Source organism: Pelodiscus sinensis, chromosome 8 (assembly GCF_049634645.1).
Source record: "Pelodiscus sinensis isolate JC-2024 chromosome 8, ASM4963464v1, whole genome shotgun sequence".
Taxonomy (NCBI): Eukaryota; Metazoa; Chordata; order Testudines; family Trionychidae; genus Pelodiscus; species Pelodiscus sinensis.
This window is the reverse complement of record NC_134718.1, coordinates 18,639,749-18,664,796: the sequence shown is the minus strand read 5'-3', so window position 1 is coordinate 18,664,796 and position 25,048 is coordinate 18,639,749. Positions and strand designations below refer to the sequence as shown.

Here is a 25,048-nt window from a genome sequence, read left to right as displayed (position 1 = left end):
AGAGGTTAAGGAGAATAACTTTTCACCCTCCTCCTTGTAACAACCTTTCAGATTCTTGAAAACTGTTACCATGTCCCATCTGTATTCTCTTTTCCAGATTAAACAAACCTAGTTCTTGAATCTTCCCTTATAGGTCATGTTTTCTAGTCTTTTAATCTTTTCTTTTTTTGCTCTTCTTTGGACTTTTTCCAATTTGTCCACATTTTTCCTAAACATGGTGCCCAGAATTGGACAGAATACTCCAGTTGAGGACTAATTAGGAAGGAGGAGAGTGGAAGAATTACTTACAACTTCCTGCTAATGCATTCTATATGTTTTCTTTTTTTGCAACAGTGTTTTACTGTTGACTCGTGGCCCACTATGACACCTAGAACCTTTTCCGCAATACTCCTTCTTAAGCAGTCATTTCCCATTTTGTATGTGTAATGAACTGTTTCCTCCAAAGTGGAGTATTTTGCATTTGTCTTTGTTGAATTTCATCCTATTTACCTCAGACCATTTCTCCAGTTTGTCCAGATCATTTTGAATTTTCACACTATCCTCCAAAGTACTTTCAGCCCCTTCCAGTTTTATAAGTGTACTCTCTGATGTTATCTAAATTAGGGGTGGGCAAATATTGGCCTGACAGCCACATCCGGTCTATCAGGGTTATCCCCTGGCAGACCGCCGCCACTGTATTTATCTGCACGGCCACAAGTATCAGCAATTGCATCTCCCATTGACCTAAGTTCCTGGCCAATGGGCGTGGTAGAAAATGGCACAGACCAGAACACCACTTCACTGTTCCTGGCCAATGGAGATGCAATTGCCAGGAAGTGGTGTTCTGGTCAGCGCCACTTTCTGCTACTCTCATTGGCCAATGGGAGTGGCAAATGCTTGTACCTGAGGTTGTGTAGGTAAATACAACAGTGGCAGCCTGCCAGGGACTAACCCTGGTGAACCGCTGCCATGCTATTGGCCATCCTCTGATCTAAATAATTGATGAAGATACTGAACAGAAACAGTCCCAGAACTGCAGAGCCTACTCATTATGACCATGAACTGTAGTAGTAGTAGTCTTTCTTTGTTTGAAACTAAACTAATACAATCAACTTGTTTCATACAGACCACCAATTTATGGTCACCACTGACCTATCATAGGATGAACTTGAACCTGCCAGTTAATTGCCTAAACCCCAACAGTATCCACCCCTTGAGCAGGCCTGGTCTCCATTGGTGGTGTGAGGTAGGGTTCAACTGAAGTGAGAAAGTAACACTTTCTCACTTGCTTACCAGACTATTGTAAAAGAGTAGGATATTGTGTTATTTTTGTTGTTGTAGTTTTTCTTCTCCCAGATGTGTAGCATGCATAGCTGGTAAATTCCAGTTGTTTAACATTATGGCTTGTAGCAATATGACAAATACTCTTATATGAGAAAACCCTAATCAATGAGACAGAAAAATTACTGCTGTCTTATAACTAGATTTTATTAGTATTTATCATAATGATTCTCATACAATAATTAGACATATCTGAGCATATCACCACATGCATTATTTTCTAGAACTGTCCCAAAGAAGCTTGCATTGAAAATTCTGGAAATTAAATGAATGAAGATTAAAAATAATTTGTCATTGAGTTTACTTAATTCTTTAACTGTTAGACACACAGTCTCTAAGGGAATAAAATGTATTGGGGTTTTTTATATTCATTTCATGGCAAAGTCAATTGGAATTGCACAGTAAACTTCTGTGGTCTGCAGAATGTAAAAGACCAAAAGTTAACATAGTCTGTTTCATTTCACTCCCAAACAAGAGGGGTAACAATTTAAGAGAAAAATTGAGACATTTTAAAGATCTTTTGAATATGAGTCTGATCCAAAGCCCAATGAAGTAATGAAAAGAGAAGCCCACGTGGCCTTTGGGCCAGGTCTGAAGACTGGAATGAAAAAATAATAATTATTTTACTAAAGATTGATTCATTAAATCTATTACATTCTAAGAGGCAGTGGAATCAGTAATGGCAAGAAGTGCTTTAAAACAAGAAACAGGTGAATTTATTAATTTTATTTTCTCTACCAACAGAGCCAGATTAGACCCTTTTCAAATTCCAGAGCTAATTCTGAATTCTTTCTCTATTGCTCCTCCACCAGAATGTCTAACAAAAATCTTTTAATAACTTATGTCTTTTTTTTCTTTCTTCCTAGGTGCTTATGTTCCTGAGGGTTTGTTAACTTCCTGCTCCTGGGACTATGTGACCTTTACTCCATCAGTCCGTGCCTATACAATGCTCCTCTTCTGCTTTGTCTTCTTCATTCCTCTAATTGCCATCATATATAGTTATGTCTTTATCTTCAAGGCTATCAAGAATGCCAACATGTGAGTTGTCACTAGTCTAGGATTTCGATCTCTTAAGCAGAGAACTTTTATTTTTATGGGAGATTATATTTTAGATGTAGATATAGATATAGATCTATAAACTTGCATTTCCATTTTAACAAGTAGTTTTTTCCTTTAATGGAAATGGGTAAGAGATAAAACAGAATAAGAATAAACAGTGAATTTCCTTATGACAAAATGTTAAAGGTGTGTGGGAGAGGGAGATGTCCAAGGGGTGGTACTTGGCCTGCTTTATTTAAGACATTTAAAAATAATTTGGGAAAAGGTATGAATAGAAAGATGGAAAAACTAACAGATGACACAAAACTGTTAGTGGGTTAGTTAAGTCTAGTTAAGGTATGTGGAACTTCAGAGAGGCCTAATAAGGCTAAGTGACTGGTCAGCAGCATAGGCAAATGATATTCAGTGCCAGTTTCTTTGATTTGCTTCAATCACTTGTGGCCTATGCACAGGGCTTGACAAACAGCGGCGAAAGCCACTCGCCAGCCCCGCACTGCGCATGCGCGTGCCTCTGGTAAACTCGCCACGGGCGGGTAGATTCTATAGTTTGTCGAGCCCTGCCTATGTATATGTCACAAAGTGGCCTTGGAACAGAGATGTCCAGCGGGGAATTCCCCTTCCATAAAGGAAGCAAAGCTATTCTAGTCACTAGTTTGCACAGGTGTGGCCATTCCTGTGTCAACAGACGGATTGTGGAAGGCATCGACTGTCTACAAGTGAACAGGTGGAAGTTGATTGTAAACTCTGTGTTAAAGAAGGTACAGTACAATGATGCCAGGTGCAATATGTTAAACCAGTGATTTTCAACGAAGCCTCAGCCTCCAGCACTCAAGACCTGCCCAAAACCCTAAGCACCAGTTAGAGGCCCACTTCCTTGTGCCCTGATAGAAGCCATTCCATGGAGCTGAAGCACCAAGCCCTGGTGTTCACCAACGCTGTAGTGATGGGGGTGATGCCCTGAACCTCAAGCCATTCCCACCCCCAAAAGCTCTAAGCCTCCTTCCTTGTAAAGTAAAACCCTTGAGTCCTCCAACCCATGGGGCTGCCCCCCTCCCTGAATCCCCCCATCTAAAGCCCAAAAGGCTCCCTACCAAGCTGTGGAAGTTTTATAGCGTGTTGTGGGGGCAGGCAAAGAAAAAGATTGAAAATCCCTGTGTTAAACAGGGGCAACGATTTGCATCAGGAATACAAGAAACAAGAACTACTGAAATAGCAAACCACAGTTTGGTTCTGCCATTCTAACACATGTTGAACTGTATCTGACTACGTACTCTGCCCTATTGATTTCAGTGTATCTACTCATGTAACAGTGTGAGTAGGGGGTTACAAAATCTGTCCCCAAGAAGTAAATAAATACTTTTTTTCCCATCCATAATTAGAGGTGTCATGCAGATTAATCTAGGTACTTGAATAATCTGAAGCTTTATTTTGGAAACCTATTCCTCACAGACCTCCATCCTACTCCTGTTGAAGTCAATGGGAATTTTGCCCTGATTACTTTGACAGTGGGAGCCTCTATTATGCAAAAGCAATTACAGGAAGTCCCCGGGTTACGTACAAGATAGGGATTGTAGGTTTGTTCTTAAGTTGAATTTGTACATGAGTCGGAACTGGTACATATTGTACCCCAGGTGTCCCCAATTCTGCCGCCGCTGAAACTGACCAGCGGCTGACTACAGGAAGCCCGAGGCAGAGCTGCTTTGCCCCGGGCTTCCTGGAATCAGCCGCTGATCAGTTTCAGCAGCAGCTGACTTGGGGACACCTGGGATAGAGCAGCTGGGGTGCTGCCAGGTTGGTCCCTGCAGCGCCGAGGTGCGGCGCTGCGGGGACCAACCCGGCAGCACCCCAGCTGCTCTGTCCTAGGCGTCCAGATTCAGCCACTGTTGAAACTGACCAGCAGCGGCTGAATTGGACATGCCTGGGGCAGAGCAGCTGGAGTGCTGCTGGGCTGGTCTGGTAGCGCCGACCCTTAGCGCGGCGGGACCAACCCGGCAGCACCCCAGCGGCTCTTGGGGACGCCTGGGACAGAGCACCTGGGGTGCTGCCGGGTAGGTCCCCACAGCGCCACACCTTGGTGCTGCAGGGACCAACCCGGCAGCACCCCAGCTGCTCTACCCCAGGTGTCCCCAAGTCAGCTGCTGCTGAAACTGATCAGCGGCTGATTCCAGGAAGCCCGGGACAGAGCAGCTCTGCCTCCGGCTTCCTGTAGTCAGCCGCTGGTCAGTTTCAGCAGCGGCTGACTTGGGGACACCTGGGGCAGAGCAGCTGGGGTGCTGCTGGGTTGGTCCAGTAGCGCTGCACCTCGGCGCTGTGGGACCAACCCGGCATCCCCCCAGCTGCTCTACACCAGGCGTCGGTGAGAAAAGCCTGGTCTGCTGGGGGGGGGGGCGCACTAGCTGCGCCCCCCCAGAAGACCAGGGAGATGCGGAGCGGCTTTTCTCGCCGCGGAGGACACGGGCAGCGGGACCGCGGCGCGTCTCTGCGGTCCCGCCGCCCACGTCCTCCGTGGCGAGAAAAGCCGCTCCGCATCTCCCTGGTCTGCTGGAGGGCGGGGGCGCTAGCTCTGTATCTCCCTGGTCTGCTGGGGGGAAGCACCCCCCGTGCTGGCAGAGGCGGCGACAGTGGGGGAGGCACCCCCCACTAGCTGCGTGCCCCCCCAGTTCGTAACTAGGGGTCCGACTTAAGTCGGATTGACATAACCCGGGGACTGCCTGTACACATATCTACATATATTGCCTGGGCCGGGGGAGCTTGAGATGATTGGCATGATAAGTTGTTGTGCTCAATTTCTCCCATATATTTTGTATTGTAATTGTGGTTTATTTCCCTTAGGGCTGTTCAGAACATTGGCTCTGATGGTAATAAAGTATCCCAGAGACAGTATCAGAAGATGAAGAATGAATGGAAAATGGCCAAAATTGCATTGATTGTCATCTTGCTTTTCGTCATTTCCTGGTCACCATATTCTGCTGTAGCTCTGGTGGCTTTTGCTGGGTAATTATGAATATATTAGCAAGAAAAAAAATCAGTGAGCCCAGAATGCATGAAATTGTAGAAGAAGCAAATTATGAAAGGCCAAGGAGTTTCAATTCTTATGCTCAACAATGGGAAGGGGAAATCTTCACTTATTCAGAAGTAATCGTTTGTTACATGTTTGGTAAATAGAACACATGCTGGTTGTAATTTTTCTCAGTTTGATTTTTCAGCACAGAACAGCTCAGTACTGGCTAACATGTAAAATCATGTTAGTTAATTCTAAAATACAATTTCACAATGTAAAAATATTTGAACATGATTCTATGGCTTTTCCAGGGTGCAAAAAAAAGATACATAACTTATTTTGAGTGTTTTCTCTGAGCTTGATTATTCACTCACACCAGCTTGATGCTGGCATAAATCCAGTAGCTGCAATGGGGTTATCCCAGACTTCCAACAATTAGGGCACATAGTGTGTAGAGCATTATTTTGGAATAACTGACATTATTTCGAAATAACAAAATGCATGTCTACATAGTAAGTCATTATTCTGAAATAATGTTGAAATGGAGGCCTTCTTACTCTGACTCCTATAAAGTTCATTTCACGAGAAGTAAGGGAAGTTAAAGGGAGAGTGTTCTTCTTTCAACTTCCTGCTGTGTAGACAGAACCAAAAGCTGAATTAAGCTATTTCGACTTCAGCTACACAATTGACTTAGCTGAAATTGCATATCTTAATTCACCTTTTGCCTTGCTGTGTAGAAGGCACGTCCATACTAGGAAGTTATTTCAAAATAACTAATTTCAAAATAATAACTCCCAAAATAAGCTTATTTCAAAATAGTTATTCCCCAAGAAAAGCAGGAGTTATTATTTCAAAATAACCAGCCCCTTATTTTGAAACAATGGGCTTGATAGTGTGGGCACTCCACTTGTTATTTCATAATAAGAAAAGTTATTTCAAAAGAACTCCCTAGTGTAGACCAGGGCTAAGTGAACTCAGAATTAGGCCCTATATCTGGCTTTACTAACTCTAGTTCTTTTAGTTTTGCACTGAACAGTAACAATGGATGACCTAACTTTAAATATATTTAAAAAAAATCTGGCACATGTTGCCTTTCTTGCGCCCATTTACCTTTCAGCATTTTATATATTCTTTTTCAATAAAGACATAGTGTCCACCAAAAAAAAACCCCACATTAATATGGACTTATTAAGGAGAAGGGATTAGAAGTCTGGACTCTTGGGGCACTTCTAACACACTGGCATTATTCTGAAATAACGTAGTCCGCATCTACACTACAAACAGATATTTCTGCATAATGTCAAAATAATGTTGAGCTGGAGGATTTCTTACTCTGACTCCTGTAACCCTCATTTTATGAGGAGTAAGGGAAGTTGGAGGAAGAGTGTTCTTTCTAGGACTTCCTGCTGTTTAGAGAGCGCCAAAAGCCAAAATAAGCTATTTTAACTTAAGCTACGCAATTGATGTAGTTCAAGTTGCATTGTTTATTTCAGCTTTAGCCTAGTGTGTAGATGCGCTCTTGGTTTCTATTAGGCTTTGCCCCTGATTTAATGTGTGACACTGAATAAGTCACTTCACAATCCTGTGCCTCCATCTATCTATTTCTAAACAGGTTTAATAATTTAGGGCACTTGGAAGTCAAAGACCCTGTACAAGTGCAAAATAAAAAAAAAATGCACTACTCCACTACTGCCTCTTTATTATAATTTTCCAATCATCTGATGAGAAATATGCACCTCAAACTTAACAACCAATACAAGATCATAAAATGGACAGTGTACAGCACACACTGCCCCTGTAAAATAAGCTATGCAATTTATGCTAGGCAAATTACGTAACTTATTTCAAGTCAATTTCAAAATAGTTTATTGCAAAATTTGGCACTGTCTACACAGCACTTATTGCAAAATAAATTGCTATTCTGAAACACATGGAATGAGGTTTACAGGGATATTGGAATAGTGAGCCCATTATGTTTTGAAATAATGGATGCACTCAAAAGACATGGAATAGCTATTTCGGGATACCTCTGGTATCCCAAAATAGCGCTGCAATGTAGACATAGCCTATGGTTTCTTAGGGTCTGTCTACACTGCATTCCTCTTCCGAAAGAGGAATGCAAATGCAGCCGAGCGAAATTGCAAATAAAGCGCGGATTTGAATTTCCCATGCTTCATTTGTATAATCGTGTCCAGCTGCTATTTTGAAATACCCTATTTCGAGATAAAAAATGCCGTGTAGACGCAGTTATTTTGAAAGAAACCCCTTCTTTCAAAATAACCATTAAACCTCGTTTTTAAGGAGTAAGAGGAATGCAGTGTAGATATACCCTCAGGATTAATGGATCAAGTTCCAAGACCTTATATTGACTTCATTGTAATAGCATTGCCACATACAGCATAGCTTAGGAGATAGACCTAGAAATGGTGAGTGTTCTGCTCTACTCAGCAGGAGGCCTCAGCTCCAGCATTGTGTCTAGTTCTGGGTGCCACATTACATGAAAGATGTGGCCAAATTGGAAAGTCCAGAGACAGGAGAGCAATAAAAATGATAAAAGGATTAGAACACTTGCCCTATAAAGAAAGGTTAAAAAATCGTGAGAAAAGAATGAGGGAAGATCTGATAATCTGTTAAGGGCTGTTATAGAGAGGATAGGGATCATTTATTTTCCATGTCCACTAAAGGTAGGGCAAGAAGTTTTGGGCTTAATCTGGGAGATTTAGATTAGAGATTAGGAAAACCTTTCCAGCCATATGGGTAACTAAGACCTGGAACAGGCTTCCAAGGGAAGTCGTGGTATCCCCATCATTGGAGATTTAAGAACAGGTTAGGCTTCAGAACACCTGTGAAGGATGGTCCAGGTGTACTTGGTCCTGCTTCAGTTCAGAGGGCAGGATTTGATCAATTCATTAGATTTGTTAACTCATCAGCTGTTTGAGAGGTTGGATAGTGCACAGTATCTATTACCTTCTCAAAAATCCCAGAATCATGCCTTTTCATTTTGGATTTGGCTTTTGTGTCATTGGTTTCGGCAGCATATTTGCCTATTTCATAGGAAACCAGTTTATTGGCTGGTCTGGAGATCACACAAACGACATCAGCTTCTGTTTCAGTCCAGCCCTGCAATGAATACATGGGAAACAAGCACTTTAGGGTCCCGTTGGGCTCGGTTACTCTGTTAATTTAATAACATTGTGTGGGGGCAGCAGTACCTGGAGAGGCCTGCCTCCCCGGAAGCCATTTCTAGAAGGGGGTGCCCCCAGGTTAGTGTGCCACCCCCCAAACCCTCTTGTACACTCCATTTCCTCCAGAGCCTGAACCCTCTAGCCCTCCAGCCCCTAAACTCCCTCCCAGAGCCTGCAGCCAGAACCTCCACCCCCTGCCCTGGGCCACAGCCAGCACCCACATTCCCTCCCCATGCCTGCACCCCAACCTCTCCCTGCACCCACATTCCCTCCCCATACACGCACCCCAACCTCTCCCTGCACCTATATTCCCTCCCCATGCCTGCACCCCAACCTCTCCCTGCACCCACATTCCCTCCCCATACACGCACCCCAACCTCTCCCTGCACCTATATTCCCTCCCCATGCCTGCACCCCAACCTCTCCCTGCACCCACATTCCCTCCCCATACATGCACCCCAACCTCTCCCTGCACCCACATTCCCTCCCCATGCCCGTACCCCAACCTCTCCCTGCACCTATATTCCCTCCCCATGCCCGTACCCCAACCTCTCCCTGCACCCACATTCCCTCCCCATGCCTGCACCCCAACCTCTCCCTGCACCTATATTCCCTCCCCATGCCTGTACCCCAACCTCTCCCTGCACCCATATTCCCTCCCCATACACGCACCCCAACCTCTCCCTTCACCCATATTCCCTCCCCATGCCCGTACCCCAACCTCTCCCTTCACCCATATTCCCTCCCCATACCCATACCCCAATCTCTCGCTGCACCCATATTCCCTCCCCATGCCTGTGCCCCAACCTCTCCCTGCACCCACATTCTTTCCCAGAGCCTGCTCCCATGCTATTCCCTGCACTTTGGGGAGCCTTGTGGCAGCAGCCTCAACCATCCTATGGACAGATCCCAAGGCGCTCTGGGAAATTGCCTGAGAGGAGGGGCCTCTGCACTGCCCCCTCCCAACCTGCTGTGCTTGCTTCACCCCAGCCTCAGTGCTCTCTGCTTCCCGCCTCTGTGAAGAAGTGGAGCTCAGCCGGTTGGGAGAGGGTGGTGGGGCAGAGAAATGTTGCTGGGCTGCTCTGGCTCCCACCACCACAGTGAGGGAGGGGAGTGGGGCTGACCCTTGCTGCTGTGCAGTCCCCACACTGCTCCCTCACCTGGATTCGCTCTCTGAGCCTTAGGCAAGTTGGAGGTGAGAGTTTGAATAGGAATGAGGGTCTGTGCTCTGGACATTCTGGGCACCACCAAAATTTTTGCAAACCTGCCATTTCTGACCTGCAGCCCTGCTCCTTCATGGTGCACCAAAGCACTGGGGCGCACCAGAAAGTCACAGGCAACTTTCCCGGGAAGAAGGGGAAATGATTCTACACAGTGTGCTGCTCCTCTTGCTGCTGAAGGAAAACACCACTGTGGGCCTGGTCCATGCAAGCTGGCCCTGCGATATCATTGCTGTTTAAATATAGGTTCCATTACTCATTGGCTGTGTCTAGACTGGCAAGTTTTTCCGGAAAATCAGCTGCTTTTCCGGAAAAACTTGCCAGCTGTCTACACTGGCCGCTTGAATTTCCGGAAAAGCACTGACGATCTCATGTAAGATTGTCAGTGCTTTTCCGGAAATACTATGCTGCTCCCGTTCGGGCAAAAGTCTTTTTCCGAAAGACTTTTGCGCAAAAGGGCCAGTGTAGACAACACAGTACTGTTTTCCGCAAAAAAGCCCCGATCGCGAAAATGGCGATCGGGGCTTTTTTGCAGAAAACTGCGTCTAGATTGGCCACGGACGCTTTACCACAAAAAGTGCTTTTGCGGAAAAGCATCCTGCCAATCTAGATGCGCTTTTCCGAAAATGCTTTTAACGGAAAACTTTTCCGTTAAAAGCATTTTTGGAAAATCATGCCAGTGTAGATGTAGCCACTTTGTTTTTATCAAGACAACCTGAATAGGGGTGGTCCCTGCTAGCAGCACCATAAAGTTAGAACTTCCACTCTCTCCTCCCAAAATACCTCACGTGATGAAGACTCTGCAAACTAAACAGAACATAAAACCATCTTCCACAATATGAGGGTTCTTTAACTTTGGTTCCCAGCTTTGAGCAGGTAAATTCACAGTGTGGGTGGGAGGCTGATTTATCAAACATTCTCATGTGTGTTGCTTTTTCTGAAATACTTTCTCCCCTTATTCGGCACACCTGTTCAATGTCATAGCGACGCAGGTTCTGCGATGCTAGCCCTCCCATTATCATTTGGGTGACTGGTGAATTTAGCTTGAACATTCCTAAGGATCAGTACTTCCTTATTCCAAGATGAACTTGTCCCATGATTTTTACCCTACTGTAAACAATTTGAGGTTAGCTTGTGGCATGGTTAAACCACACCTCTGAGTAGAACATGGTACACAGCTGCACTGGTGAAGAAGAGCATCAAAGTGTTTGTTATTCTCTGCAGCTGAATCTGTCATTGATTCTGGAGTAAAATGGGTATGAAATCTGCCCCATGCATGAGTCTGAAAAAGCGTGTTCCTTGACAGGATGTCAGTTCTGCTCCTTGCTCCTGTCTTATTACTGGGGAAGGTAATAAGGGAAGCAAGCAGCAGCAGTAAAAAGCAAACCCTGCACTTTCCAACTAGTATTTGGTTTTTACTGTGTGCTGACTGTGCAGGAAGTGGTACAAAATAATAACTTTGAATTTCATTAGGTATTCCCATCTCCTGACACCATTTATGAACACCATACCAGCTGTGATCGCCAAAGCTTCTGCTATTCACAACCCCATCATTTATGCCATAACTCATCCCAAATACAGGTAGGGTTGTTCGCTTCAAACACAAATAGCATAGCAAAGAAAACTAAACCTGTCTTAGATGCTATTTCACTGATTCATTGAAATTCCTCTGTATACTAAGCTGCTTCATCTGCATGTTTTACCTTTATGCTGGTTTTTTTGCCTCTGCAAATGTGCATGAAACCAAAAGAGAAAACACAAAAAAGTTCTTAATACCCTATACATGCCAGTGGAGTTTGTACTCAGAACAAATTTCCATCCAGATGGAAGCTAGAGACATGTATGGAACGTAATATCTGTACTCAATGGATGTCTGATAAAGGATAGGGACTTTCTTGACTAAAACACGTTTTATGGTGTTTTGCTTTAAAATATTTCCTTGACAAATGTACCCATTTGTCACGGCTGCAATTAGCAGTGTGCCAAGTTATCCAGATCAATGAGAGTATGGTAAATGGTTTTTTTTCTTGTGTCGTGGGCCTCTCTTTCCTCCTTGATGCTTTAGAGTTTATACTACCACATGAATACTATGTGAGCAGATGCCCAGGAAGAAACTAGAATAGCTGCTTACAAAGAGATTAAAATAATTCACTGTACTTCTAAACAGTTCAGTTTATAAGCCCAGAAGCTTTGTTTTTGTCCCAGTTAATCTTTTAACAGAGAAAACATTTTAATAGCTGGTTTCATTAGAAAAATACATTTTTTGTTGGTAGTAAATTCTGACAACAAAATGCTGTAAATCATTCCTGTTTCATTTTTTTTAAATTGTATTGAAGAGTTTTGTAGATGCAAAAAACCAAACCAAACAAAAAAAAAACCAGTATCTAAAATCTGGGAAACTTTTACTATTGTACCCAGCAACATCTTAGTCTATGCAGCATGTTTCTATCTGTCTGAATGGTGAGTGACTTTTTGTGGCAGGTTTATTTAGCCAGAGGGAACTAACTAGTTCTACTTTTTATCCTCTAGAATGGCCATTGCAAAGTATGTGCCATGCCTTCGACCCTTGCTAAGAGTTTCTCGTAAAGACTCCAGGTCTTACAGCAGGTATCTCTCAACCAGACAATCCACTATAACCAGCCAGTCTGAGATAAGTGGACTGCAGAAGGGAAAGAAATGGAAATCCTCTCTCTCAGAAAGTGAATCAGTAAGGAAAACCCTTCAGATACGTTTATTTTTAAAAAGCAAGCAAATAATTTTCATACAGCATCCTTCAAAGTGGTGGCTAGATTCGATGGAAAGAGGCGTTGTGAAGATCTCCGAAGGGGCTAATTTTATGAGGAGAAAGCAGAATAAAAAAGGAGGATAAAGTTTAAAAGCGGGATGTAAATAACATGTATATTCTTGCAGGTTTCTGACACTTATGGGAGAATGGAAAGATGCACTAATAGGAAGACAAAATGTAGATGGGACTTAGTGTAAAGTGCTTCAGTGACTTGGAACTTGGACACTTAAAAGTAAAATTGCAGTTCCCCAGGTTGTAAAGACAAAGACAACGCGCTTCCTGAAAATGAAATGGGCTGCATTTAGAAACAGAGTATTTGGCAAATTTAGACAGATTAACAAAATCCATCACAGAACTATTTTTCCAGAAGACCTCAAAAAGCTTACTGCTGACAAACTAAGTATTGCCAAATGTTGTTTCTGCATGATAGCCAGAAACAGGTCTGATTTCTGGAGTCCACGTCTCTTTCTAGCTTATTAATGGCACATTAGTGTTCTATTTTCAACCATTTTGTACAATTTCTAAAATGGAAAAATACCATCATGTTCCATGTGAGTATTCATGTTTTCAAGCTAATATTCTTTTAGTTAAAGTGGTCAAGCTCTGAATTCTGCCAGTTACTTTTAAAGACGATTTTCCCTTTTTTTTAAATGTTGTACTTATCAAGCCAATCAAAATTAAACTCATCAGTGTCAAAGATAGCATTCAACTTAAATGTTTTGAAATTCACTAGCTGCTTCTGGTAAGACACACTTTAAATGCTGTATTTTACATTTAAAAATAAGAAATAATCCTTCAAAAATATTAGTATGTTTTCCCTCTTCCCCACTGTGCTCCCCTTCCCCACCCCACCCTGCTGATAAGAATTTTTCAGCCCTGGTTACACCAAGGAGTTATTTTGAAATAACTTCCCTTATTTCAAAATAACAAGTGGAGCATCCATACTACCAAGCCCATTATTTCGAAAGAAGGGGCTGGTTATCATATATACGCCAGTGTCTGAGAGTCTGTAACGCCGAAATGCTGGCTGTTCCCTCTGGGTGGCGCTGTTGCCTGAAATGCTGGCTGTTCCCTCTGGGTGGCGCTGTTGCCTGAAATGCTGGCTGTTCCCTCTGGGCGTCCCGTGCTGCATGGGGAGTGCAGCCGCTTGCTCCCCCGCGGTGGCCCGGCTGAGCGGCGCAGAAGTCAGCCAAGTGCCATGGCGGAAGGGGAAAGGGGGTGGGGTGGGGCGGTGACGTACATGCCCGGGGGTGGGGTCTGGCCATGTACATCACCGCTTTGCCCCCTTTCACCTCCTGCCGTGGCGCTCGGCTGACTTCTGCGCTGCTCAGCCAGGCTGCCACAGGGAAGCCCAAACGGTGGCTTGCTGCCCCGCAGCGGCCTGGCTGAGTGGCGCAGAAGTCAGCCGAGTGCCACGGTGGGAGGCGAAGGGGGGCGGGGTGGTGATGTGCGCCATGACAGCGGCTCCAAGCCCCGCCCCCTGGCCGTGAACATCACTGCCCCCCTTTGCCTCCCGCTGTGGCGCTTGCCTGACTTCTGCACCGCTCAGCCAGGCCATCGCATGGGAGCAAGTGGTGCAAGTGACCGTTTGGACTCCACGGTCCCCCAAATGAGAGGCAGGAGAGGGAGGAGAAGAGAAAGAGAGAGATGGAGAGAGAGTCAGGAGGTGGAGGAGAGCTGAGAGGGGGGGGGGGAGGTAGTAGGAGGAAGAGAGAGAGAGAGAGAGAGAGAGAGAGAGAGAGAGAGACCGGAGGCTCAGGAGAGAAAACCGACATGGAGGAGAGACCTGAAAATCCCGTCTTATGATGGGTTAATTGGCTAGTTTCAAAATAATAGCTTCTGCTTTCCATGAGGAATAATGCATATTTCAAAATAGTTATTTTGAAATAGCAGTAGTGTGGACGCTCCACTGCTGCTGTTTTGAAATAGCTCCTCCCCAGAGCCATTCAAAGTAATTACTCCCCAGTGCTTCCTGGGGCTCTGGTTTGAGGGAGTGTGTCCACATTAAGGGAGCCTGCTTCGGACTAATTTTGAGGCTTCCCTGTAGTGAAAACACACTACTTTGAAATAGTTATTTTGGAAGTTATTATTTAGTAATAAGATATTTCAAAATAATTTCCTAGTGTAGATTTGCCCTATGGGAGAAAAATTAAGCCTTCATTCTGCAACCAGATTTACTCAGTTAGGGTGCATCTACACAGCAACCTTACCTCAAAATAAGCTACACAAATTGAGTAGCTTATTTCAAGGTAATTTCAAAATAGCTAATTTTGAAATTTGGCACTGTCTACACAGCACCAAATTTTGAAATAAAGCACTATTCCAAAAAGTCCCTTCACCCTCGTGGAACAAGGGTTACAGGGATGCCAGAATAGCACGCCTGTTATTTTGAAATATATTTTGAAATAACTGGCATGTTTAAAGATGTGGAATTGCTATTTTGGGATACTTCCAGTATCCCAAAATAGCACCACTGCCTAGCCATAGACTCAGACACTTAGGGCATGTCTACACAGCAGGACTAAAGCTGAAATGAGCTACGCAACTTAAGCTACATTAATTGTGTAGCTTAAGTCAAAATAGCTTATTTTGGCTTTTGGCGCTATCTACACAGCAGGAAATCCGAGAAAGAGCACTCTTCCTCTGACTTCCCTTACTCCTCATAAAATGAGGGTTACAGGAGTTGGAGTAAGAAGTCCTCCAGCTTGACATTATTTTGACACTATGTTGAAATAACTGCTTGTAAGTATAGACACGGACTATGATATATTGGAATAACATGAGCTATTCTGAAATAACACTGCTGTGTATATGCACCCCTACAGTCATGTAGAATGAGGCCTGACTACACAGGAAAAATAGTGAAACTGACAAACTGCTGTCAAATTCTCAAAGAATATACATTTTTTTAATGAATTTTCTTCCTAGCTATCTTTTATCAGGCATCTCAAGCCACAGGTCTGCTTTGGACCTATAGTAAACACAATATTTTCAAACAGAAATGTGATTTTCCCCCTCTCCCTCAGACTATGTCCTTTAAATTGTTAAGCTGAAAACGTCATACCCTGATTTCATCCAGAATTCTGGCTCATCTTTAATTTAATAGGAATTTGAAGCTTGTTAGACAAACTTTTCTCTAAAAATACTTTAAAAACAATGAATGGTTCTTTTCTCTAAATACTGAAGTTCAAGGAGAAAGCAGAGTATTACTGTAAGACAGAATTTGGCTAAATATTGTTTTTGACAACTTTTCCCTTGATTAATTGGTTTGATCATCACATGTAAATCCATGAAACCAGGCACTTTCTTTCTCCAAACATATACAACACAAAAGGCAAAGCAAAAACATATTTTGTACCAAGGTTGATCATTCAAGATATAATTGGCTGTAAGTTAGCATACACACATGCTGTGACTTTCTCTGTCTATAACTGGGGGGTTAACAGAATTGCCAGACCCCTGGGCAGGGGAATACGGGGGCAAGGGGAAGCTCTGCACTCCTGGAAGGGGTGTGGCCTAAAGTGCAAGGGCAGGGCTGGGAGCAGTCAGCCCTCAGTGGGGTTTCAGCAGCTATTTAAAGGGCCGGGATCTTCAGGTACTGACACTGCCATAGTAGCAGCAGCAGTGGCCAGGAGCTCTCAGACCTTTTGAATAGCCAGCCCCAGAGCAGTTCTCCCGTTTGCCCCTCCCTGTTGACCATCCTGATCTACAACTTAGTTGCATTTGAAAAAGTACCTTTTTTTTCCAAACAGACAGTAGAAAGTGGCCAAAGACAGCAGCATTAGTAGAGACTGGCTTTGCAAAACAAAACGGTGCCCATTTTACAGCTGGCTGACCCAGTGCAGGTGGTGATCATTAAATACACTGTGTATCTGAAGTATAGAATGTGGGTAAAAACAGAACAAACATTTGGGTAAAAACAGAACAAAACTAGAAAGAAAGACATTGAAGCAAATTCAGGCCCATCAGAAACGGATGCAAATTCTGTTAACATCAATGGACTTACTTCAGGGCTGACCTTTCCAGATGGGTCTGTATCTTTTTTATAACAGGTTAGATCAAGGTTTTTGTGGAATTTTGAACAATGGTCCTATAAAAGGGTCACTTATGTGTCTACTCTTTTTTTGTTCTAATCTGTACCAATTTAAAAGGACATTTGTCAAGGTATTTCTGAAACATTTTCTCACAGTTGTTTGTAACTTCTGTGTCCTAACTATGCTTATCCTTTATTAATATTTGGTTCTTGTTGCAGGGCTACTTACTGCTTATGAATGCTTGCTATACACACTTTCTTTGTTTTCTTAAAACACTCTCTTCTCTCTCTCTCTCTTTCAATCTCCCAATATAAGGAAAAATTAGAGCTGATAGAAAACAAAAATTTCTGACTTGTAGGAAATTCTGATATTTTGACGTTTTCTCCAAAAAAGTCAACTCTTTTCACAGAATAAAAAATTCCAAAATATTTTCCAACTGTGAAATGTCAAAACATTTGCATTGACATTAATCTCTGCTTCCACCTGTGCCACGGCACATGGGAATTGTAGTTCTGCCAGTCTCTCATGCCCCCCTTCTTCCTAGAGCGGGCTGCTTGCTGGATGCACAGTATTTCTCCATACCTGCACTATGGAGGTTTTTTAAAAAAAAAAAACTCTGACAGGAATATGTGATCAAAGTTTTTACAATTAGTCCTAGAAAAATATGTAGACCAAGTTTCCTACTTTTACAGTGTTGCTTGCATTATTCTAAAACTTTTTAGGTGTATGATAATGAGTATAATCAGCTATCTCTTTTGAAATAGCTTTCTTACAGCCTTTTCCTTTTATGAATCATGTCTATGTAAAACTTAATTTAATGTTATTAAATTAACCGAGTAACCGAGCCCAACGGGACCCTAAAGTGCTTGTTTCCCATGTATTCATTGCAGGGCTGGACTGAAACAGAAGCTGATGTCGTTTGTGTGATCTCCGGACCAGCCAATAAACTGGTTTCCTATGAAATAGGCAAATATGCTGCCGAAACCAATGACACAAAAGCCAAATCCAAAATGAAAAGGCATGATTCTGGGATTTTTGAGAAGGTAATAGATACTGTGCACTATCCAACCTCTCAAACAGCTGATGAGTTAACAAATCTAATGAATTGATCAAATCCTGCCCTCTGAACTGAAGCAGGACCAAGTACACCTGGACCATCCTTCACAGGTGTTCTGAAGCCTAACCTGTTCTTAAATCTCCAATGATGGGGATACCACGACTTCCCTTGGAAGCCTGTTCCAGGTCTTAGTTACCCATATGGCTGGAAAGGTTTTCCTAATCTCTAATCTAAATCTCCCAGATTAAGCCCAAAACTTCTTGCCCTACCTTTAGTGGACATGGAAAATAAATGATCCCTATCCTCTCTATAACAGCCCTTAACAGATTATCAGATCTTCCCTCATTCTTTTCTCACGATTTTTTAACCTTTCTTTATAGGGCAAGTGTTCTAATCCTTTTATCATTTTTATTGCTCTCCTGTCTCTGGACTTTCCAATTTGGCCACATCTTTCATGTAATGTGGCACCCAGAACTAGACACAATGCTGGAGCTGAGGCCTCCTGCTGAGTAGAGCAGAACACTCACGTGTCTTGCATATGGCACTCCTGTCACCTAGCCCAGCATGATACTAGCATTTTGGGCCACTGCATCGCATTGTTGATTCACTTTCAATTTGTGATCCACTATAATGCCTAGATCCTTTTCTGCACTACTACCACCTAGTAATTATTTCTCAGTTTGTCGTTGTGCATTCCATTTTTTTCCTTCCTAAATATAGTACTTGGCATGTATCTCTACTGAATATCAACTTGCTGATTTCAGTGATGAGGGGTTACTATATAAAGGGAGGAAATAATAGTAAGGGTTAATTTTATGTGCCGAGACACTTTACAGCTTGATGTGATATGAATGTGATGAGTAATGACCTTGAGGCTATAAAAGGTCCTCCTCCGTCTATTTTCAGCACCAGTTCATTTTTCCAGTTGTCTTTGTTGCATTTGCAATAGGCAGAGTAGGCAGGATGTTTTGTTCTTTGTGCCTCATCATCTTATATTTCTGTTTTTAAAATGTCATTTGTTGCTTATTCATCTTGTGTTCTGCAGTGTTTAAATTGCTTATCGTGAACACAATTTTTATGCTCCATATTCATATATGGTAACTAATTAACTGAGACAGTGGCTAGAAAAATATAAAATAACACTGCCCTTTAAAATTCACTATATTTTTAATCCTCCAGTTTTCTACTTCAACAACCCCTTCTGGTATTTCATATGCCACTTTGTGAAGAATATTGTGACATGCCTGTGTGTCATGTATCGGTTTTGGGGGTTTGTTTATCTTTTAGACATCTGAAGATGCTGATGACATTTCCATGGTAGAGCTGAATGTCAGGGATTGCAGTTCCTCTCCCGTTGTAAGTATTATTTTAGTATTTGTTGGGGATTAAATTGAGGAAAGCAAACAGTGATTCTTTTCTACTCTCTGAGCACAGACAAAGCTCTGTCCCCACTGGAAACTGTGCAAGATATGATCATAAGTCCTGAGGTGCCCTTCTGGCCTGCTTCTGCTTACATCCACCTTGATGGAGCTCAGATGAGCTATTGGGCTCTCCTTGGGCTTATCCCCACAGAGTGGAATTTGAATTCTTGATGGGTTCGGGTTCAGCAAGTTTCAACGTCCCACCGGGTTCCTCAGTAATGCTTAGAAGCTCTGATCAGAATTAGATCCCCTTTGTACTAAGTTCTGTACAAACACATATTGTAGTGGGATGAGGTTCCTTCTCTAAATAACTTAATTTAAAATACCAAACAGCTAAACCAATAGTAAAAACAGTTTGTTAAATTAGATATTAAACAAAATTATTGTTGGACTATCAACTGATAGTAAAGTATACTTCTAAGCATTAATTCTATGCTGAAACAGGTAAGATGAATGAGGAAGAAAATAGCTCCCCTGATGAATTTTTAAATGGAAATCATGATAATAAAAAGTTGACTGTGCCCTTACTGCTGTCCAAGCCATAAAATGTCAGCAAAAGTGCAAAGGGAAATAGAAGGAGAATCCTGAACTCCTAAACATCATAGAAAATATTACAGAAAACATAGCCTTGTGTGCCTCTTAGATTATTTAAGGAAAAAAATGAAAAAAATATCCTACAACAATTAATGCTACATTGGGATCATAACTGGAGCATTCTCTGACAGGTTTTGCAAGGGTAGTGTTAATATATCCTGCTTATCTTTTTTCCTATCCAAAATGGATTATACTTTATAAAGCAAATGGTGTGCAAGAGATTTATTTACTTTTGTTCATTTAAGATAAGGGCATAGTAGTCATGTTGCTCCTTCTCCTTTAATAACAGCCATTAAGAAAAAATATTTCCTGGCTCATCTTGTTGAGGATTTGCTGTGGAATAAGGTGTTTCTTCCTATAAACAAGTCAGTATTTCATAGTCAGTCACCAAATATTGCTGTAGAAAAGAGAGTTATTAACCTTTTGTTGCACTTCGTTTAGGCTGTGCCATCTAGAACCTAAAGCTAGAGCCCTACCAAATTCATGGTCTATTTTGGTCCATTTCACACTCATTGGATTTAAATTGGAAATTACAGGGTGTTGTAATTGTTGGAATCCCTAGAGGTTGTAGGGGAAGAGGTTGTTTTATCACTACCCTTAGTTCTTACTTCTTCAGAGCTGGGCAGCTGGAAAGCAGCAGCTGCTGGCCAGGATTCCGGCTCTGAAGGCAGAGATACTGGCAGCAGCAGTTCAGAAGTAAGGATGGCCCGGTATGGTATTGCCATGTTTATTTATGCACTGCAGCCTGCAGAGCTGGACCATTAGTCAGCAGCTGCCATTCTCTGGCTCCTCAGCTCTGGGGCTATGTCTAGACTGCATCCCTCTGTTGACAGAGGGATGCAAATGAAGCACATTGAAATTGCTAATGAAGCAGGGATTTAAATATCTTGCACCTCATTATCATAAACATGGCCACCGCCCCGTTTCAAAAAGGAGTTTTTTTGAAAAAAAAAAACCAGCAGTCTAGACGTGGATCTGTTGAAATTAAAACCTTTTTCAACAGATCCTATATTCCTCAAAAAATGAGGCTTACAGGATCTGTCGAAAAGGCTTTATTTTCAACAGATTCGGATCAAGACTGCCTTTTTTTTCGAAAAAGCTCAGTTTCGAAAAAAGTGGCAGCCATGTTTATGCTAATGAGGCACAGATATTTAAATCCCTGCTTCATTAGCAATTTCAATGTGCCTAATCTACATCTCTCTGTCAACAGCAAGGTGTAGTCTAGACACACCCTGGGAGCAGCAGTACAGAAGTAAGAGTGATAGGGATATGGTATTCCCATCCTTACTTCTGCACTGCTCCTGCTGCCTTCAAAGCTGGGCACCCAGCCAACATTACAACCACTGCTCTCAAGCTCTGAAGGCAGCACAGAAGTTAGGGTGGCAATACTATGACCTTGTGTAAAATAACCTTGTGATCCCCCTGCAACTTTTGGGTCAGGACCCCCAATTTGAGAAACACTGATCTCCCCCACAAAATCTGTCTGGGGAAAAGCACACAAAAGGCCAGATTTCACAGGACACCAGATTTCATGCTCTGTGATGCCTTTTGCATGACTGTGAATTTGGTAGGGCCCTACCTATAGCCTTAAGGAAATCCAAGTGGTTTGGGGGGGTTTTGTGCATTTAATTTTTACATCTTTTTATAACGTGGAGCACTAACCTTTAGGGCAACCCACACCAAGTATTCTCATAGGATAACAATGCTGTGGCACAGTGATAATTCTTCAACACATCCCACAAGTAGATTAACTCTAGACCAGTGGCTCCCAGCCTTTTCCAGCATATGGACCCCTTTTCAATCTATTCAAATTTTACAGACTCCCCAAACAAAATAGCTGTGCTTGTGTCCCTCAGCCTGCTCAGGAACCAGCTCAGGAACCAGCTCAGCTGAAAGGCTCCATGCCAGCAGCTAGTATGTCCTTCAACCCGCGTTGCTGCCTGAGCCCTGGGAAGCAACATGGGCCAAAGGATGTGCTGGCTGTGAGAAGCTCCATGCATTTATTTTAATTTCTATTTTAAACTTTCCACGGACACCCTACAGTACCACAGGTTAGGAACCACTGCTCTAGTCCATCTGCCCTACATCCTACTAGATGGGAAAAAATGAGAAAATTATTGGCTGAAATCAGCACTGGAGAGTAATCTGTGTTATCTTTAGACTGCATTGTGAATGCTAACACATGGGCCTTCTTGCTATTGTTAGTAGTAGGTTTATCATTCTATCTTTGTCTTGATGAAGATATCATTCTAACATACTTCTTTTTCGGTTCTTCAGTAGTATTTTCTATTGCTGAATTAATTCCATTCACCTTTCCTCTCTTCATTTACTTAATTATTTGGCATCACATTTCAAGGTTTCCACGCTGTGGTTCACTCTTTTATAATGTTTTACCCGGAATCAATTGCCATCTGATTTGAATGTATGGGTATTTCTAGCTTTACCAGACCCTCACATTAGCTTCTCTCTGCTATTGTTCACAGAGGCATGTGTTATTATTAACCGGAACTTTCATTAGAGTACTGGAGAGTGTGCCTGAAGTACTCTGTGCTAAGATAAATTAGTTTGCTTACTAAGACTAGGGTGTGGTACCCTCTGCTCCCTATGCTCACAAACTCCCCTGTTTCCGGGAGAAGGCAGCCTTGGCTGCTGGGGACGCCGGGCTGAGGCATGGCAGCCCTATCTCTCTTCCTGTCCCAGCCATCAGGCAAGGCCAAGGCTGGGCCAGCCCCATCTCTCCCCCCTCCCCACAACCTGTATTTCAATTTGATCCCCCTTCCTCCATTCCCGCACTCACCATCCTCCCTAACCTCTCTCCTTCCCCACCCCACACTGCCTACCCATACACCCTCATCCTTCCCTGACCCCTCCCCACCCCCTGCCTCCATTCCTGTATCCCTCTCCCCCCACGATCCCTCTTACACCCATCCCCACACACCCCCTATCCCCTTTCCTCACACCCTGCCGCTCCCACAAATTCCCTGAGCTGTGTGCCCCTCTCCCATAAGAGCACCACTGTGCCAGGCAGCCCAGCCCTGGCCACTGCAGCAGGCGCCACAGCCTGCCCCCAGCCCAGCCTTTCTGCACGGGTCTGTTGGGGCAGCTTTGCTTTGTGATGAGCCCAGAGCACAGAGCGGCCACCCCAGAGATCTGGGGAAGTGGCTGGGCACAAGACCTGCCCAGCTTGTCACACACCTAAGCCCGGGCTGCACAGAGCCTAGCCGTGCGGCAGGCACGTGAGCCAGGCAGGCTGGGGGAGGGGCCTAGAGGCAGGCAGACACTGTTTCAGGGGGCAGATATAGACGGAGCTCCCGGGAGAGTGTGCTGGCCCAGGTCACTGGCACACGCCGGAGCTGCTAGCTTGGGGGAGACCTGCTGCATAGCACTCAAGTGCTGTGGCCATGCCACACAGAGCAAAGCCATACAGCAGGCATGTGGGCCAGGCAGGCTGGGGGCGGGGCCCGGAGGCAGGCAGACACTGGTCCAGGGAGCACGCAGGGATGGAGCCACCATCCCCACTATGTCATGGAGCGGTCACATGGTCAGGGCTCCTGGGGATGCAAAGTGACATGATGACATCACTCTGTCCTTCTGCAGGAAAAGATTTTTTTATATATAGAGAGAGATTTTTCAGAAGTGAGTCATGGGATACATCAGAAAAGTTTCTAGGTCAAATTCTTTCCCATTAATACAAGATTTGCTTTGGTTTAGCGGTGGTGGTTGTCAGAATGCTTGTTAAAATGTTTGTCACTTTCCCTTTTAGTGGACGGTTGTAATATCATCATCCTGGAGACGTCTGTGTTTTACATTTCTCTTAAATCTTTGCATCCTTAAGACAGGTGAGAGCCTGAAGGGGACTGGACTACGAAAAGGAGAGTCTCACTGTAAGCCATCTGCAGCCCAGATACCCAGCATTATAGTAACATACAGCAATGTCCAGGAAATAGAACAACCTTCTGAATTTGGCTCTGGCCTCCAGTTCCTTAAGAACAGTAGCCTTGTCCAGGATAAGGACTACAGCAGTCGGCTGAATAAACTGCACCCAGGTGATGACTTAGCCAGGATCTCAGGAGAAACCACAGCTCAGCTGAGTGAGGAAGACTTTCCAAAACAGCTCTGATCCATGGAAGGCCACCATTTCTATAGTGGCACAACAACAGATAAGCCAAGGGGGGAAAGAATTTGAACCAGCATTTGAGCTTTCTCCAGGGGTTTGTTTCCTGCTCTAGCTCTTGTGTTAGAATATATTATGCCTCCACAATGATGACATTACTCTTTCATTCTTGAATGTCACTCTGCTCAGGAGTTAGCAGTGTATCAGCACCACCTTTAGCTGCAGTCTATGCAAGCTTCTTGCTAAGACTTAATTATGTGGGGTTAAAACTCTGATAATGATCTTTATTCAGTGCCATATCTCAGTTGCAGTTACTATACCAGAAAGGAACACTTTTAGAAGTAAATTATAGAGTTGAGAGAATTTGGGGAAACTTACAGTATCTTTCCTTATTTATATTAAAGCTCTATAATGGTGCATCTACCTTGCACCTGTAGCTTGAAATAAGCTACGCAATTTGAGCTACACAAATTGTGTCGCTTATTTCGAGTTAATTTCAAAATTGAGCACTATTCCGAAACATCCCTTACTCCTCGTGGAATGAGGTTTACAGGGATGTTGGAATAGTGAGTCCATTATATTTCAAAATAATGGGCTTGCTCAAAAGACACGGAATAGCTATTTTGGGATACCAGAAGTACCCCAAAATAGCTCCGCAGTGTAGACATAGCTTGTGCAGATTATGTTTAAGTACAGTCTCATTGTTCTCTTTCTTTCTTAGTTCCATGCTTTTTCTTAAGCTCCTGTATGGTTTTGTTAAAAAGCAATACACTTAAACCACAGTTTGATGTCACAGATAATTTTCCTTATCTCAAGAAGGGGGAATCATTTTCAGGACTTGGAAAGAGATATCTCTCCCCACTGCAACCCTAAGACCCTATGTGAGGCTTAATGGGAAGCTGTGTGGCCACACAGCTTAGGGAGAACTTAGGCTGGAGTATAGAGCAGACATGAAAAATTGCAATAGTTACTGTAGTTGCTGTATGTTGACCCCACTAAGTCTTAATATTGTAATGTAATCTTGCCCTTAGGTAAGTAGAAGGAAGCATCCTGCAGAGATGGTACTTACATTTTGAGCACCACCGAAATCTGGAAGGGCTGGTTCCAATTTGAGTATAGATGTGGCAGAAACAAAGTGGATCTTATTTACTTTCATGCCTCTTTACACCAATCTGGTATCATAAACAGCCTTTAAGTGAGTATAAATATAATTCCAGAGTATTGTAAAGAGACCTTAATGTAAACAAAAATCAGAGCC

At 43.3% G+C, this 25,048-nt stretch overlaps 1 protein-coding gene across 1 annotated transcript in view; it reads left to right on the top strand.

The window, feature by feature from the left end:
- Positions 1 to 23,964, top strand: part of OPN4 (opsin 4) — a 47,263-nt gene extending 23,299 nt beyond the window's left edge. The window contains exons 5-13 of the mRNA XM_075935624.1: positions 2,187 to 2,358; positions 5,212 to 5,373; positions 11,259 to 11,366; positions 12,315 to 12,492; positions 17,495 to 17,647; positions 18,949 to 19,017; positions 20,118 to 20,132; positions 21,254 to 21,277; positions 23,512 to 23,964. Coding sequence (XP_075791739.1) covers positions 2,187 to 2,358; positions 5,212 to 5,373; positions 11,259 to 11,366; positions 12,315 to 12,492; positions 17,495 to 17,647; positions 18,949 to 19,017; positions 20,118 to 20,132; positions 21,254 to 21,277; positions 23,512 to 23,796 — 1,166 coding nt within the window. The 3' untranslated portion in view covers positions 23,797 to 23,964. The remainder of the gene's footprint in view (positions 1 to 2,186; positions 2,359 to 5,211; positions 5,374 to 11,258; positions 11,367 to 12,314; positions 12,493 to 17,494; positions 17,648 to 18,948; positions 19,018 to 20,117; positions 20,133 to 21,253; positions 21,278 to 23,511) is intronic.
- The last annotated feature ends 1,084 nt before the right edge of the window (positions 23,965 to 25,048 follow it).